An 18,295-nucleotide genomic window follows, 5' to 3' on the forward strand; every position below is an offset into this window, starting at 1 on the left:
TCCTTGGGTTGAAGTGAAAAGCGGGAAGTCAAAATTTGAATCCACACAAGCCAGAGGTTTTTATTAATCAATTAAAACTGGGCATGGTGTTACATACTTGTCATTCTAGCTATAGCTACATGGGAAGGGTACATAAGATTGCAGCCCAGGCATGAATACAAGACTTAACCTAAAAACAAAAAAGCACAAGCACAGGGGACTAGAGGCATGGCCTAGCTTGTAGCAAGTGTGTCAAATCATGTTACTACTAAATAGAAAAAATAAAAATTTTCTTTTGAAAATAATATCAATTCAAACTTAATAGTAAACAAAACTTAGTTCATGGGATAAGGATGTGGTTTCAGTGGTAATCCTCTGCCTGTTAAGTGCCAGGTTCAAGCCCTAATACCTCAAAATAAAACAAACTACCTTAACGTTTTACAAAGTAATTTTTTCAAAGATGAGGCTGGGAGTTTGGCCTACAGGTAGAGTGCTTGCTTAGCATTCATAAAGACTGGGGTTCGATTCCTCGGTACCACATGCATAGGGAAAAAAAAGCCGGAAGTATTGCTCAAGTGGTAGAGCTCTACCCTTGAGAAAGTCAAAGGATAGTGCTCAGGCCCTGAGCTCAAGCCCAGGACTGGCAAAAAAAAAAAAGATAATTTCTTCTATGTTTTTTCTCCCAAGGTTACATTGCACCATGGAGTGGTAGATTTTACTCATTATGGGACACTGGGTAAGTTCAGATGGATTATTTAGTCTGTCAAATTGCCCTTTCCTCTGTTCTTCTGTTAATAGCATTTCAGTCAGTACTTAACCAACATTAACTAACTAGAATATGCTAATTCAGTAAATATTTTCTTACCTAGTTTAATGTACTTAGTATAATATATATATATGTATATCACATTTTTCTGTTCTTCATGACAAGCTTTAGGAATAATAAAATGCTTATTGAAGATTATTTTCCTCTCCTTTCCTTCTGTTTTGTCTTTGTTACTTTCTAGGTGACCCAATAAAAAACATGCCACAGTTTATTACACGTGCCTTAAGAGTTCAGCCTTAAACTAGAGGGTTTGAGGGACACAGATGATTATAACCATTAGGATTAACCTAATAGGTAATTTAGCTTAACTATTGCTAGTTATATTTGTCTTGCTTTTATAGGTTTTTTAAGCTTTAATTTACTACTTTGAAATCTTGTCAAGGAAGGCATTGGGGAAGTGAAATATTTTACTGGGTACATTATTTCTGCCAATAAAGTCCAAAAAATGGTTTTAAAAAAACTTGATGGAAATGTAGGAGGTGAAAATGAACTGTGAATTTCTTTATCAGCATAGATGCTTAAAATTCAGAACCAAAAAAATCTTGGGACTAGCCCTGGGTTTAGTTTTGTCCATAACAGCTAGTGATTTTCAAATATATAGTTAGACAAAAACAGATAACGAGATGTTTACAATAAAAGAAAATGTTTTCCTCTAAAAAGAACTCCTATCTTGTCATTTAAATAATATTGACTTTTTTATATCAGGTATGCAAAAATACACATTCCAATTATTGCATCAGTGTCTGAGCATCAACCTACAACTTGGGTATCTTTCTTCTTTGACCTACATATTCTTGTATGTACCTTCCCAGCGGGCTTATGGTTCTGCATCAAAAATATCAATGATGAAAGAGTATTTGGTAAGAGATTTTCAATGACCACTTTTCCATTTTGAGACTATTACTTTAGTACTTTTTCTTTGTTTGACTATATATATTCAAGGTAAATTTTCTTAACTATTTTAAATAGTTGCAATTAAGACAAAATAATTGAATTTTGACTATTAGCTATCATAGAACTAACATAAAATTTATATTGACTGTGATTTTAAGTTTATTTTGTAAGTTTTTATTCACAAACTACATTTTAAAATAATTTTTTCCTTTCATTGAATAACTTCTTGATAGTATAAACTAACAGTACTTAAAGTACAAATATGTAAAAGCCAAATGTTGATGATGTAATACTTAAAGGGGCTTCTACAAGAGTTAATCATAAAAAGTGCCATGAGGCTCAATGTAGTGATTTGTACCTGTAATCCTAGCCACTCATAAAACAGTGATCAGAAAAATCTTGGTTAAAGACTAGCCCGGATAAAACATTGACCCCATCTTAACAAACTGGGGGTGGTGCTCATTTTTATGCAGCAGGCAGAGGCAGGGTATTCAAAACGTCTGAGGCCAGCCCCAGGAAAAACCATGAAGATGACTGAAATGGAAGAATGTTAAAGATACAGCTCTAGGATTAGAGTTCTGTGAGTCTAAATTCCAATATTAACACTTTCTTCAAAAAACAAACAACAAAGAAGGTATGCTCCTGTGGCTGGCATGTAATAAAAACCTAACACAAGTGCTTGGTAACATGCACAGTGTCACATAAGCCAGTAACACCAGGAATTGAGTTTGCAGCACCTCAAGATACCATTTTAAAGCACTCGAATGAGAGTGCTTAATCAAAGTATAGCTACTAACTTAGGAACATTCCTAAGGTCATCAACAACACAGAAGGAAACTTATCTTTCAGTGAAGTACAGCACAGCATACAGATAAGATAGGTACCAAACTTATTATCAGGAGGCTGAGATTTTAGGTTTATGCTCTAAAGCTATCCTGGGCACACAAATTTTCAAGAGTCAGTTAACCAGCAAAAAGTGTGATGATGTGGCTCAAGTAGAAGAGCATTAGTTGTGAGCTTTGAAAATGAAAACAAGTATAAATGAATAAAAGGTACTACTTTGATGTGATTAATTTCTGTGAATTTTAAGAATGAAGCGAAGGAAATGGGTGTTTTAGAAATTCAAATAGTGTACCTTTTTTTATGTGAAGGGAGCAGCTACTGACTAGAGTAAGCATGTAATGGTATTAAAATGTTCTAATAATATAGGGCATGCATATAAACACATTCAGTGAGGCATAATTATTTTGACCAAGAAAAAATTTTAAATAGCTTAAATGTTAAAAGGAAGGAGCTCAGTGATTTTTGTGAAGTTTCCAACCAGAAATATTACGACCTTTTATTATTAGCACATTGCCTTGAAGATGGTGACTATTGGGAATATGTTTCTGGGTTTTTTTTTTATGTTCTTTAAAAAGTGACATTACAAGTTATTCTTTTGGCTAATGATATCTTAATGCTCTTTTCATCCATTTTTGCTTTTATGCAGGTTTTGTGCCACTGGCCTTTCATTTCAGAGTTAGTTTGCATAAATTTAATTTGTTTAATGATACAACACACAAATACATCTTCATGTCTCAGTTCTGAATTTTATAATTTATGCTAATGACAGTTATTTCTTCATAACTGTAATTAAATTTGAATACATTTCTCTAAATTGGTGTTGATCTAGTCAACACGAGTTTTAAATTCTAAATGTTTTAGTCTTTTGGTCATTATTAACTATTTGGAAACAGTTCCTTTGGGAGACATTTGTCTACTTTTAGATTTTTTTTGGTATACTTCAGTATTAAACATCTAGCTTAGTTTTCTGTGAACATTTTTCCCTCAAAGTGTTGTAAGAGAAATATGTCTTTGCAGTTGCTCTGTATGCGATCAGTGCTGTCTATTTTGCTGGAGTGATGGTCCGGCTGATGTTGACTTTGACTCCAGTCGTGTGTATGCTGTCTGCAATTGCATTTTCAAATGTTTTTGAGCACTATTTGGGAGATGACATGAAAAGGGAAAATCCACCTGTGGAGGACAGCAGTGATGATGATGACAAAAGAAACCCAGGAAATTTGTATGATAAGGTGGGAAACTAAAGTAAGGCCTTTAAATTTTTATGTGCTGTCTTCATTGTTCTACCACAGTAAGAATTGTATATTAAGATATGTGAATAAGTAAGGATTTGCATACGCTGTGATTGCCTCAAATTTTGAATTTTTTTTCTTTTTGAGGGGGGCCCAGCTGCTAATCTAAATACTTTGTTTGTCAGTATCCTGCCTTCTTTTTTTTTCTTTTTGTGTGAATGTATTTGTGTGTGTGCCAATCCTGGGGCTTGAACTTAGAGTTGGCACTGTTCCTGTTTATGCTCAAGGTTACCACTCTTACCACATGAGCTACAATACTACTTCCAGCTTTTCTCGTATCCTTTCCTTTTTGGGCTGGCTTCAAATATGATCCTCAAACCTCAGCCTTCTGATTAGCTAGGATTACAGGTATGAGCCACTGGCACCCAGCTAATACTCTCCAATTTTTAAAATCACGGCTTTGGTCTTAGACCAAAGCTAAATTGTGTAAGACTAGAAATCAGATGGATAAGCTGGGAATGTGTGGCTCATACTTATAATCCTAGCTACTTAGGAGACTGAGATCTGAGTAGTGCAGTTGAAGCTAGCTCAGGCAAATATGAGAGATTCCTAACTCCCATTAATCAGACATAGCTCAAGTGGACATAACTCAAATGGAGACTCTTATCTCCAATTCACCACCAGCTAGAAAAGGAAAAAGCCAAGCAAGAATGTGAGACTCTGAGGTAAACACCAGTACCAGCACACAGAGGAGAAGAGAGGGAAGGGGGGAGGCATGTAGACAGTTGCTTATCCTTAAGGTCATTAGGTGCTGCAAGCTTCAGAAACACTCTACCAGTAAGCCACACCTCCACACCTTTTTAAGTATATTAAAATTCTTTAAAACTATTCTCTCTCTCCCTCCCTCCTTCCCTTCCTCCCTCTCTCTCCTCCTCTCCCTCTCTCCCTGTTCCTCCCTCCCTCGCTACCTCCTACTTTGTTAGTAAGAGGTATCTGTCAGTCCAGTGTTTCGTTTTAAAATTTTCTCAATAAAGCAAGGTTATATTTGGTGCAAATTGTTTTAATATTGATCAGGTTTTTAAGTACTTTTAAACAGTGAAACTTCCTAGTAGAGTAAGATTAGCTGAAATTCTTTCTTTAATATAATAATAGTATAACTCATAAAGATGTATGTTAATGTATTATATTTTGTGGATTCCTAATTAGCCTTATAATTTAGAACTTGTTTTCCCCTTTTTGTGCAGTTATTTCTTTGCATTTATGTTTGTGTTTAAGGTTATCTTAATTTTAACAAGTCTTTATATTTTAAGATTTGGAAATTGGAAGGCTGGTTTTGTAAAGGCATTTTGTTCTGCATTCTAAAGCCCTACATAGTCTGAGTTATAGCTGGATGTTGACATTTCAGTGTCTGTAAGAATTTACAATGATGTAGGTTGTGTATGTGTATGGTTTAAAGCCAGCCCAGGCAAGAAAGTCTTTGAGACTCTGTCTCCAGTTCACCATCAAAAAGCTGCAGTAGAACTGTGGCTCAAATAATAAGACTTCTTGCCTTGACCACAAAAGCTCAGGGACAGTGCCCAGGCCCTGAGTTCAAGGCCCAAGGCCAGCACCAAAAGTAAAAATAGCACAACATAAGGGTTTGAAAGTGACTTCTTAGTTTGGAGATATTTTACTCTGAAACTTAACTTCTGGAGCTACTTCGTTGAGTTTTTGAAAGCTCCCTGTCACCTACATGAGAATATAGCTAGATTTTATTTTATTTTTTTTTTGCCAGTCTTGGGCCTTGAACTCAGGGCCGGATCACTGCCTTTGGGCTTTGTCAAGGCAAGAGCTCTACCACTTGAGCCATACTTCCAGCTTTTTTTTTCCCTGTGTATATGGTGCCGAGGAATCCAACCCTGGTCGTCGTACATGCTAGGCAAGCACTTTACCACTAGGCAAAACTCCCAGCCCCTAGATATATTTTTGAAGTCATCTAACTGCTTAAAACATTTTTCTTATTGTCTTAGTGAAACAAATCAAGTATCTTAACTTTTTTTGTTTTATATCTGCAGGCAGGTAAAGTGAGAAAACATGTAACTGAACAGGAAAAAACAGAGGAGGGTTTAGGACCTAACATAAAAAGCATTGTTACCATGTTGATGCTGATGCTGTTAATGATGTTTGCTGTTCACTGTACCTGGGTCACAAGCAATGCCTACTCTAGTCCAAGTGTTGTCCTGGCCTCTTATAATCATGATGGGTAAGAACATAGCTTAGTTACCAAAATCAAATGTTTGTGAAACTGGATTCAATTATGTTTCATGTTTTCAAGTATTTCTATATACATAATCATATATACCAATGTTTTTCCCACTCTTGTACTGTACTGTGAAATTAGTTAGAAATGCAAAGTTATGACCTTAACCTAAGCATATACTGGAATTAAAATTCCAGTTATGAAGTAGCTTAACTTGAGTGACTGAGCAGCTAAATTTTCACACCTGATTTATACACTGCCTTGCCTTTTACCCTTCTGCTTTACAAGGACTGAGGAAATGTCAGGCCTCATGCTAGTAAATCTACTTTAACAAGATGGATAGTTGTGCATATTTGGAAAGTAACAATCTAGCTTTTCTTTTTTTCTTATTTTTAATGGCTTTTAACTACCATATTTAAAATATAAAATTAATTTCTAAGTACAAAATTTTTAAGTTAACTTCTTCACATTTTAAGATCTCATTTGAAAGATTATTGTGATTCTTTGTAGCACCAGGAATATCCTAGATGATTTTAGAGAAGCTTACTTCTGGCTGAGGCAAAATACAGATGAACATGCCCGAGTGATGTCTTGGTGGGATTATGGATATCAGATAGCTGGAATGGCCAATAGAACTACTTTGGTTGATAATAACACCTGGAATAACAGCCACATAGCATTGGTAGGTATTTTAATTTTTTTAAGAAATCAAAAATAGATCATTACTACTTAACTACTATTACTACATTAACTACTTTACAACCATACTTCAAATTTTGATGAAAATATGGGTGACATTACTCTGCTCAATTCTCAAAATACTGCTTTACAGATTTAATCAATAAAGTGATTTCATAATATGCTTATTTTATTTAAGAATGACACTTATGTATATTTTTTGAAATACTGATCTGATAGATTCTAGCTTACCTGAAAATTAAGTAAAATAATGAAATTTTTGGAAAGTGTTTGTTTTCCATGTTATAAACCTAAGAAAAATTATTTACAGATATGTAAAGCAAGCACATTATATTTTATGGTGTGCTGTTTGCAATCAAATGGCTAATCCATGTAATCACCTCTGTATGTTAAAGATTTTCAATAGGGAAAATGACTTATCTAAATGAGTTCTATTTGTATTAGTGTTATATAACTTATCAGGTATCTGCTGGAGTATGAGAAAAAATATATATATGCTGGCCAATCCTGGCCTGAGGTTGTGAGAAGTTTTCTATTAATGATTGCCAATTCTTAATTTTTTAAATGTTATTCTCATAGAACCTAATTGACAAAATTCAATAGACAATAAAAACGTACACATTTTTATTTCATTCTATAGGTGGGAAAAGCTATGTCTTCTAATGAAACAGCAGCCTATAAAATCATGAGGACTCTAGATGTAGATTATGTTTTGGTTATTTTTGGAGGGGTTATTGGCTATTCTGGTGATGATATCAACAAATTTCTCTGGATGGTTAGGATAGCTGAAGGGGAGCATCCAAAAGACATTCGGGTAAGAAACTAGATATTTGGGTAAGAATCATAGGTATGTGAAAGACAACTTACATGTCTCTATAATTATTCTATTTTGCTAATTGTTTTCATGTTAGTGCTATTAGCCCCTGACTACTATGAAAGATATTAGAAGTATTTCTTATGTTTAAATTTTTTGAAAATCATACTTCAATCTGCCATATTTAGGTCAACAATAAGCTACATATATGACAGTATACCATATGGCCTAGGAATATACTAGAATATATCATCTAGCTTCGTGTGTAAGTACACTCTTGTCATATTCTGTGATGAAGAAATTGCCTAACAATGAATATCCCTGAATCTACCCTCATGACTGCATTTCTTTTTAACTCTGTGAAGCAATGTCTTACCAAAACTTTTACTTCTTTATAGCCTTTCACTTTAGCCCTGTGCCTATTTCTGTTGCTTTAATACTGGCCCTTGTGTTTGTAAACCTGAGAAGTCTGGTAACCTTGAAATTGTTCTCTTCAACAATATGGGAATCTATCAGCCTTGAAACCAGACAGATGAGAGCCAAATAAAATTCTTTCAGCTTGGTGTTATGAGCAAGTTATTTTGGGCCAGCCAACATAAATACTAGGTCTTGTTTTAGGGTCTGAAATTGTAAAGATCACTACAAAGCAAGACTTAGGTCATCACTATTAAAAAAAAACTCATCTGTAATACTGTTATGAAAGTTTGTAGTAATGTCAAGGAAGCTTTATCCTAGCAGCTATTACAAAATACTCTCTTAGTTAAGCATTGGATTAAAGTCCAGACTCCTTAGACTAGAGTTCTCTTGGTTCTCTATCAAGTTTCTCTCAATTTACTACTCTATTCTGTACCCTGAAACTTGCTTTTGATTTCTTTCTTTGACTCCCCTGACAGATGCTTATAATGGACCCTTTTTGGAATACTTTCACCTACTACATGTACACACACCACTTGTCAGAAGTCTTTTTCTGGTGCACCTGCTTTCTTTGTCAGCAAATAACACATGTGAATTGGATAGCTAGATTTTATCCTATTTTTCCCAATCACTTGAGCTCTTAGAGAATGAGCATCAGAATTGTGTTCTGTTCAAGAAAGGCGCAGACAATGAAAAAAAGGTTTATTACTGACAGAACAGAAGAATCTTTGGAGAAATGCATTGTATGTCTTGATCAACTGTAAATTTGTTATTCTTAGGAAATATTTCCCTAGTATGTGCTTTTAGGTGATATAATGATCAGTGATTACAAATACTTTTAAAATATTTATATATATAAAAACCCTTAGTTTTGGACTGGGAGTTTGGCCTAGTGATAGAGTGCTTGCCTAACATGCATGAAGACCTGGGTTCGATTCCTTGGTATCACATACATAGAAAAAAAGCCGGAAGTGGTGCTGAGGCTCAAGTGGTAGAGTGCTAGCCTTGAGAAAGTCCAAGGACAGTGCTCAGGCCCTGAGCTCAAGCCCAGGACTGGCAAAAAAAACCCAAAAAACCCCTTAGTTTGTATTTTTAAAGCTCATCATTTTAAAACTTTGTCAATAGGTAATACAAACACATGATTAAAATTAAAGTACAAAAGATTAAAAGGTAGCAAATGCCTATAATCCTAGAATTTATTAGGCAAATGAGAGAGAATAACAAATTTAAAGGTTAGTTTTGGGGTACATAGTACAGAAAAAAGGATTTATTGTAAATTTTTCAGAGAAAATATCACTAGTTATTAACAGATATTATATACTTGCAAATTGATGAGAATTTTTAGGTGATCTCACTAAAAGAAAGCAAATATGGAAATAACACATTGTCAGCTCAGTTTAACCATTCCACAGTGTTTATGTGTAAAATTTTATTTTGACAGTTAAAAGACCAGTGTCCCCAGCAATCACATTATATGTTTATTTGTGATTCTTATTGAAGCAGGTAACTAAAACTGAAATGTGTGCTATGTTCATATTATATCTTTAGAATTTTCTGTATTAGGCTATGGAGAACTTGCTCACATTTGCACTATGTATTCACCTAATTTATTTAACTTTCTACATTTTCTGCATTCATTTTTTTCACCATCTGCAAGTATCTATAGAATGAATTTATAGAAAAGGAATTTCTGGGTCAAAATTACTTTTTATATTGAGAAATTAAATTTTCTGACTAGAGTAGCAAATTGTTCTCTGTAGTGACTAACCTATAAATTGACCTAATGAATATTACTCTTAGTATAAAACAGGCGCTCAATGCTATTACTAGGCATTAAAAAATATTTTTTTTTTTAACATTCCCTTCTCTAGCTAAAGGAGGATTGTTAAGAGTTCATATAGGAAAAGTTAAGAAAAGTATGAAAGGACTAATGAGAATGATAAAGGGCTATCCCTGTTTTAGAATTAAATAGTATTAGCTCCATTCTTTTAAAACTTACGAAGATTTTATTATGCTGACTAAAATAATGAGATTAATTTGGGGTGTGAGATAAAATGAAAATGGTTTATGAAGTTATTCAAAAGAAACCAAAGAGCCGTGTAGCTTCATATGTGCTAAATTCAATTGACAGATTTCTGGTTTCATTCTCCTAGGAAGGTGATTATTTCACCCAACAGGGAGAATTCCGTGTCGACAAAGCAGGATCCCCAACTTTGTTGAATTGCCTTATGTATAAAATGTCATACTACAGATTTGGAGAAATGCAGGTTGGTTAAATTAGTTTTCTGTTAGCCTGTACTTAAAAAAAAAGTTGTCTGTAGAAAACAGGATGTCTTCATTTCATCTGCCATACAGAGAAATGTACTTTCTAAAGATTCTTTCATTTAATTAAATTTAGATTTCACAAATTTCTACATTAGAAAAAAATACAGATCAAAGACTTCTTTCCAAAGTATTTAACACTAACTCAAATCTAACCTTTGTTTTACTTCCTGCCTTTTTGATTGCAAGCTTTTGAAAAGCTTTATTTCCAGGAGAGAAATCTCCCAGCTTGAAAACAGTGGGATTCTTTTCCTGCTTGGTTGGTGGAGAAAAGCCAAAGCCTGATTGATAGTATAATTCCTTTAGACATTCCTTCTATCCTCCTTCATTACTACAGATAGTTAGAATGATCTAGGACAATTTCAGTAAATGAGAATGATAAAGAAAAAGTATAAGGCTCTGTAAAAGAAATGGATGTGCATAGACATTGTAGCAGAACAAAGGAACAACTGGCATAGTCAAGATTTGTCAGGTCACATGGCCAAGTTTTATCCTCTGAACTCGGCTTGTTTGTAAATAATGAGGTTGGATTGATGCTGGATTTTAAAGTAGACTATATGGAACCCAAAGATATGCCTGTCACATAAATAGAATAAAATTCTTCTTTGAAAGACTGCTCTGGACCGGAGCACTTATCATCCAAAGAGGGCACTAGAGGAATCGGATAAGATTTTTTTTTTTTCCTGATCCTCTCTTGGGTTTTGAACTCAGAACCTGGGCCAAGGGGTTAAGAATTAAGGAGAAAATTGTATTTCCCCAGTTATTTCCAAGTATTTTTATAGCTTCAATGACTATAATACCAAGTTACTGTTTTGTGCTAAGTAAAGGTCCTAGTGAAAATTTAACCATATTGCTTTCTAGTCAGATTTATACTTGTAAAGGAGAAAAATAATTGTCTAATTTTTTAAATTTTTTATTGTAATGTATAAAGGGGTTACAGTTATATTTGTCAGATAGTAGGTACATTACTTCTCATACATTGTACTTGTCTAATTTTCTACTATTGCCAGGATTGTCCAACTTGGAGGGATTTGTTTATGCCTCAATTTGTGAGACACATTTTATCCTCTTACAGAATACAGTTATGACTAACATGAACCAAAGACTTCATTTTTAGAATTGTCTGCTTTACTTATGAATGTTACATGGCTACCGTATAAAATGCATTCTTTTTACTGTTGTATAGATAAGCAAAAGCATATTATTCACTCTGAAACAGTCCTTTTAATTTTTAGAGTAGAATTTACCTGAACTTTTGTGTCTATGTAATTGAGGCTAGAATTTCTTTTCTTTTTCTTTTCTTTTCTTTTTTTTTTTTTGCCAGTCCTGGGGTTGAGCTCAAGGCCTGACCACTGTCCTTGGGTTTTCTCAAGGCTAGAGCTCTACCACATGAGCCTCAGTACCATTTCCAGCTTTTTTCTATGTATGTCTTCATGCATGCTAGGCAAGCACTCTACCACTTGGCCAAACTCTCTGCCCTAGAAATTTCTTTTCTGTTTTTTGTTTTGACAGGACTGAGGTTTAAATTCAGAACCTTGTTTTTACTAGGCAGGTGCTCCACTTTGAGCCACACCCATGTCTGTATTGTCTTTTAGTTCTTTTTTTTTTTCTTCATTAAATTTGGTAATGTAGAGGGTTACAGTTACATTCACCAGATAGTAGATGGATTACTTCTCACACATTGATACCCCTTCTCATGTTTTTTTTTCAATATATTTTATTGTAATTAATAGAAGGGTTACATTATATTCACCAGATAGAAGATGCATTACTTCACGTACATTGCTACCCCTTCTCATGATTTTGTCCCCATTTCCCTCCCCCTCCCTCCCCTCATCTTGTTTTTCCCCCTTCCCTATCTTTTTTCAATAAAACAAACATATGTACAGTATGTCAGATAACAAGGTAAGATACTATAACAATATGAGATAACCAAGGGACACAAAAGAGATGAGAAATAACAGTACATTAAGAACAACAATCACATTATATGGCTCTTGTTTCTATATATGTCTTGGAGGTCCTTTTATTGAGCCTCATCCTATATGCCCTTATATATCTAGGTTTTGCCCTATTGTAAACCTCTGCTAGGAGAGTCCCCAAGGTTGGCTTACTTTACTTAATTTATTTTTTCCAAGTCTTTCCATTTCCTTACAAATCGGGCGATGGCATTCTTTCTGACAGCAGCATAGAATTCCATTGTGTAGGATCTTGTCTGGCTTTTTTGCCCTGTAATCTCCACCTGTCAGTCTCCACCTCTCAGTTAACTGTTGCGACAGGTGTGAACCACCATTCCCAGACTAGAGACAATATTTCTCTGAATAGATTGGATTTAGGCTGATTCCAAAGGTCTCAAAGGAGCCAGCAGTACCAAACAGTTCAGCAAAGAATACACAATTGGGAGTGCCTGAGAGAAAGCAAGCATCTTCTGTTTTCTCTTAAGTATCTTGTGTTCTCTGTCCTGCGTGTATATGTACACACACACGCTGTCACTTACATGCCAATACTGGAGCATGAGCTCAAGATCAAGGCATTATCCCTGCGCATTTTCACTCAGGATTGGCACTCTGTCCCTTAAATCACATCTCCACTATCAGCTTTTTTCCCTGTATCTATTTTTTCAAAAAGGACTTTTGATGGATTTCTTTGTAATTTGGTTTTGTATGGGGGTTTTTTTGTTGTTGATTTGGGTTGATTAATTGGATTTTTCCCTTTATTAATTTTTCTAATGCCTATAGATTGCTGATCTATTAAGGAGTTTATAAAATTCTTATGTTGTGTTTAATTTCTCTTCCTCGTGGCAACTCTTTATATTACTCGTTGTTTTCTTAAAAAGTGTGAAATTATTAAGTAATGATAACATTTACTATCTTTTAATACTGAATCTTTTCCAATGCAATTAACATCTAGTACTAATTACTCTTGCAGCTTGATTTTCGTACACCCCCAGGTTTTGACCGAACACGTAATGCTGAGATTGGAAATAAGGACATTAAATTCAAGCATTTGGAGGAAGCCTTTACATCAGAACACTGGCTTGTTAGAATATATAAAGTGAAAGCACCTGATAACAGGGAGACACTAAATCACAAACTTCGTGTCACCAACATTTCTCCCAAACAGAAATATTTGTCAAAGAAGGTGGGTGCCAAGTATAGTCATTGTTATAGAAGAATAACTCGGTGCTTGTTGGTTTATATGAAAAAGAATTGCTAAAAATTGCCAGAAAATTTCCACTTCCCAGATTTACAACTCTAGTTCATATATACATCCTAGGCATATGTATTTTATTCTTTTCTGAGTACTTAAGTTCTCTTTTAAAGCAGCCTTTTCTACATAGCATGATTGTTGGCAATGAGCAAGTTGGGATGCTTCTGTAGACATGTAGCTTTAATTTGTGTTAGAATATTTGTAATGTGAAACATCTGTGGCGATTGCTTTTCAAAATGTAGGGAAAAAAAATCCTAGATGCTTAATAGAATTGTGATTAATTCCTCATCTTTTGGTCAGAACAACTTTCTGTCCCATCGTCATGTTCTAGTCTTAGTAAAATTTTTTACTGTATTTCTCACAGACTAAAAATAGGCATTTGCCAGACTAAGAAAGGCAAACATTGAATGTTTCTCTTATACAGAATCTTGACTTTAAATTGAGCATTATGGTAGACAGTGGGAACCAGTAAGAGGGTGAAAATAAATTATGACACCCATTTAGTTAAATACTAAAGTGTTCGATCATGGAAAATGAGATATTGCATAGAGAGGTAAAACATTAATGTTATATCTTAAAGTACTGATTACTGGTCATTATTAATAGACTGCTTTCAGTCCTAGTATTCGAATGGATGCTTGGGTTTGCGTAGTTCAGTTCATAGATGAGTTATTTTAGATTATTGAAGCAGCTATCTTTTCCTTTGATTACTTAATCTATGCTAAATATGTTCAGAATGCACTATTGTACTATAAAAGTTCTGAGTATTATGGACACTTTATATTAATATCTTCTTGATAACAAATTACCATATCTGCCCTGACATAAAACATTAACTCTCATTGTAACAGTCATAGGATATTCCAGTTTTCAGGTAAGATGATAAAGAAATTGCTTAATGTGATTTCACCCAGGTATGAGGCAGGAAAAGCAGACATCACACCTGTACAGAAGTAAAAGCAAAGTCTAGAAGCAACTTATTACTAAGGCATCCAAGCATAAAGAAGACCTTTTTGTTACTTTTTTTTTAATTTAATTTTTTTTTGCATTTTTTTATTGTAATTAGTAAAAGGGTTACATGATATTTGCCACTTTTTTTAAAACTTGTTGATTTTTTAAAATTTTCTTTTTCTTCTTCTTCCTTCTTCTCCTTCTTCCTTCTTCTTCCTTCTTCTTCCTTCTTCCTCCTTCTTCCTCTTCTTCTTCCTCTTCTTCCTCTTCCTCCTCCTCCTCCTCCTCCTCCTCCTCCTCCTCCTCCTTCTTCTTCTTCTTCTTCATCTTCATGTTCTTCTTCTTGTTCTTCTTCTTTTTTGGGGGGGGGAGGGTGAGTTATGGGCCTTGAACCCTGCCTGAGCACTGTCTCTAAGCTCTTCAGCTCAAGGCTACCGCCTACCCTTAAGCCAAGCCCTGCTTCCCGTTTTCTAGAGGTTAATTGGAGATAATAGTCTCAGGTCCTTTTGTGCCTGGGCTGGCTTTGAACCTTGATCCTCAGATCTCAGCCTCCTGAGTAACTATGATTACAGGTGTGAGCCACTGCATCTGGCCTGGGATCTATTCTTGAGACTTTTTTTTTTTGGTCAGTCCTGGCTTGAACTCAGGGCCTGAGCACTGTCCTTGGGTTTTCTCAAGGCTAGAGCTCTACCACTTGAGCCACAGCACCACTTCCAGCTTTTTTTGTATATGTGGTATTGAGGAATCGAACCCAGGTCTTCATGCATGCTAGGGAAACACTCTACAACTAGGCAAAATTCCCAGCCTCCTTTTTCCCTACTTTTGTCTCCCTAACTTGGTTTGACTTAATGGGAGAAGGTTATATATAGAATAGTCATTCTCGCAGTTCTCCTGTCACTGCAGATGTGGCGTATATAGCGCATTAGAGATTGTAATCAGGAGCTGCAAAATATCTTTCTGGAATGGTCAGCCTCCATAGGAGAAATTATTCTAAGGCTCAGTTTTATACTTACACAGTTGTGATGCTGCAAAGTTAGGAAATTGCATAGAAAAGGATGTTTCTAGTTAGAAGTTTATACATCATGATAATTAAGGAAACAACCTTTTTGTTTTTTAAAATAACATCCATAAAGTTTTTTTACTTTTTGCCTTAATAAAAGCAAAAAGTAGGGCAAGGAGTGTGGCTTAGTAGTAGAGTGCTTATCCGAGCAAGCATGAAGCTTTGGGTTGGATTCCCTGGTACTACATACACAGAAAAAGCCAGAAGCGGTGCTGTGGCTCAAGTGGTGAAGTTATTAGCCTTTAGAAAGCCCAAGGATAGTGCCCAGGCCCTGAGTTCAAGCCCAGGACTGGCCAAAAAAAAAAAAAAAAAAAAAAAAAAGGCTAACGTTGGTGGCTCATACCTATAATTCTAGTTATTCATTAGGCTGAATAAATAAGGATCATAGTTCGAAGTCAGCCTAGGCAGAAAAGTTAGTGAAACTCTTGATTACAATAAACTACTCAGAAAAGGTCAGTTGTGGTACTGTGGGTCAAGTGGTAGATTGCTGGTTTTGAGCAAAAGAAAGAAGCCGAGTGATAGCACAATTAACTTTCATTTCTAACGTACAGTGACTCCCAAACCATCAATGGCATTACCATTTTCTGATTTCCTTAATCTTGTTTCTGTTCTATCATTCCTGGAAATTTGAGTAATTACAACCACTAGCATTTAGAAGTCAGGAGTAAAGTTGAGATTCATTCTTTAAGGAATGGTGGGAAATGCTGTGATAGTAGTCTCTCCTTTCATCTTAAACCTCAGAGCTCTTAGGTTTGTCTCAGATTTCTCAGTATATTCAGCCTGAAACAGGTAATTCAGAGTCTAGTCCCAGGCAGAGCTAAAACACTATAACACAGTAAACTAAAGATAAGAAACTGAACTAACACCATGTGTTGTGTTTTCTTTTTAGACCACCAAAAGGAAGCGTGGCTACATTAAAAATAAGCTAGTTTTTAGGAAAGGCAAGAAAATATCTAAGAAGACTGTTTAAACACACTGTTTTGGCTCCGGACTTGAAGCAGTGTCCTTGTGAGAACCGGTCTTTGCCTTTAGCTCACGTCGTGTTTCACAACAACTGAGGGTACAGAGCTATATATCATTGGTCCAGGTTAATGTGCAAAAATTTTCTGGCATTGCCTCACTTAAAAAAATAAAATTGGCTTATTGAGAACAACTGTTTTTTCAATTTGTAATGTGAAGCAGGACAGAGCACTGCTATAAATGTCCAACAGCAGATTTTTTTTTTTATTGGTACATATTATCCTTGAAATCTGAGAATTTGGACAAATTGCACCAAAGAACCTTCTAATTTGGTCCCTGGCACATGCATACTTGTTAATGTTTTTATTCTTTTACTGAAGACCTGCATTTTGTTTGAACTACCCAAATAGCAATATGTAAAATACAAAAGACAAAATGTAATGAGAGCTGCGTGAACCAATAAACTAGTACAGGTCTGAGAAAGAGGTATTAGAAAAGTTATACTATATTTATTTTCATGTTTCTCCAGTGCAAAGAATGTTTCATCAAATGTACATTGTCTGTTGTTTACTACTACTAAAGGAAGCTGCCTTTTGAAGATGGACCTCTTGAGTAGCTAATTGACTGAAATAGATTTTTTGTTGATACATGATTACTGCTGTTAGCAGTTGTTTTTCACCAGGTACTTAGAGATTTCATGCATTGTTCATTCAAGGGCTAAATTTCTATCCTTTGGAAATCATGGCAACCGCAGAGAATGTTGCTCACCAGGAAGGGGTTCAGTACTGTAGTACTGGGATTAGTACTGTCTACACAAAAGATTAAGGAAAACACTCAAAATGGATAGGTATCCAAAGTTCATTTTCTGTCTGTCTTCAAAGTGACAAAGGATTTGTAAACTTTGCCTACATTTTTCTCATTTTTATAACAGTTCCATTCGTCATAGTGATTTTCGTTCTGTGCTCCATATTCTTAAGACCTTAAAACATTTGATGAAACTCTTTAGTACTGTATACATTTTCTTACTTTTATTAAAAATGTGACAATTGTCAAAAATGCACTAAAATATAAATGGAGATTGAACATGTTCATTTTCCAGCTTATAGACAACTTTATACAGACTTGAAAATTTTTCTCCAGTTGTTTAGTAAAAGTGAAAGAGAAAGGGTTTTTTCCTGCCACAGGATGTAAACTTTTTTTATATATATATAACAAGCATAACACACCACTGCTTTGGGTGGAGAAGTACAGAACAGAATAGTACGTACCTTTTATGAAGAAAAGTGTAATTACATGTTCAGTGAGAATGTTACTGCTGATTTTCTTTTTCAAGGTGTAGAATATTCTTTGATTTATAGAATTCATTTTTGACCCAGATGATGGTTCTTTTACAGACCAATAAAATGGCTGAACATTTTCACAAATAAAGTGTAACTAAATCTGGATTTCTGATAATTTGTCATTTGGGGAATTTTATTTTACTTTGCTTTAATTCAATGCAGAGAAGTTATTAGCTTAGGGGAAATAAAATTAATTCAAATTTTGTGTTAAGTGTTGTCTTTTGGGAAGCAGAGACAGTAGGTCGGGGTTCAAGGCCAGCCTGGGCTCAAGGAAGACTTTGAAAAGCAAGCTCACTTGGTTTTCTGGGTTCTGTTACCTCAGCTCCTCAGGAGGTAGAGGTGGGGGGACTGGGTGACTGCCTGGACCGCTTGATACCTTGTCTGTAAAAGGGTTATAGCTTCGGGGTTGTCTTTTACATACAGTAACTGATGCAGTACCAATCACATATTCTTCCTTGGTCAGTTTTACAGAGTTTTAGTTCACCTTAAAGTAGTTATGTTCTTTAGCCTTTTTA

At 35.0% G+C, this 18,295-nt stretch overlaps 1 protein-coding gene across 1 annotated transcript in view; it reads left to right on the forward strand.

Annotated features, from left to right (window-relative positions):
• Positions 1–17,885, forward strand: part of Stt3b (STT3 oligosaccharyltransferase complex catalytic subunit B) — a 73,793-nt gene extending 55,908 nt beyond the window's left edge. Inside the window, exons 8-16 of the mRNA XM_090351796.1 lie at positions 667–715; positions 1,511–1,665; positions 3,560–3,771; positions 5,826–6,013; positions 6,521–6,692; positions 7,350–7,523; positions 10,091–10,204; positions 13,188–13,400; positions 16,370–17,885. Of these exons, the coding sequence (XP_090207922.1) occupies positions 667–715; positions 1,511–1,665; positions 3,560–3,771; positions 5,826–6,013; positions 6,521–6,692; positions 7,350–7,523; positions 10,091–10,204; positions 13,188–13,400; positions 16,370–16,450 (1,358 nt within the window). The 3' untranslated portion in view covers positions 16,451–17,885. The remainder of the gene's footprint in view (positions 1–666; positions 716–1,510; positions 1,666–3,559; positions 3,772–5,825; positions 6,014–6,520; positions 6,693–7,349; positions 7,524–10,090; positions 10,205–13,187; positions 13,401–16,369) is intronic.
• The last annotated feature ends 410 nt before the right edge of the window (positions 17,886–18,295 follow it).

This window comes from Megascapheus bottae, chromosome 18, assembly GCF_031878675.1.
Source record: "Megascapheus bottae isolate mThoBot1 chromosome 18, mThoBot2.hap1, whole genome shotgun sequence".
Classification (NCBI taxonomy): domain Eukaryota; kingdom Metazoa; phylum Chordata; class Mammalia; order Rodentia; family Geomyidae; genus Megascapheus; species Megascapheus bottae.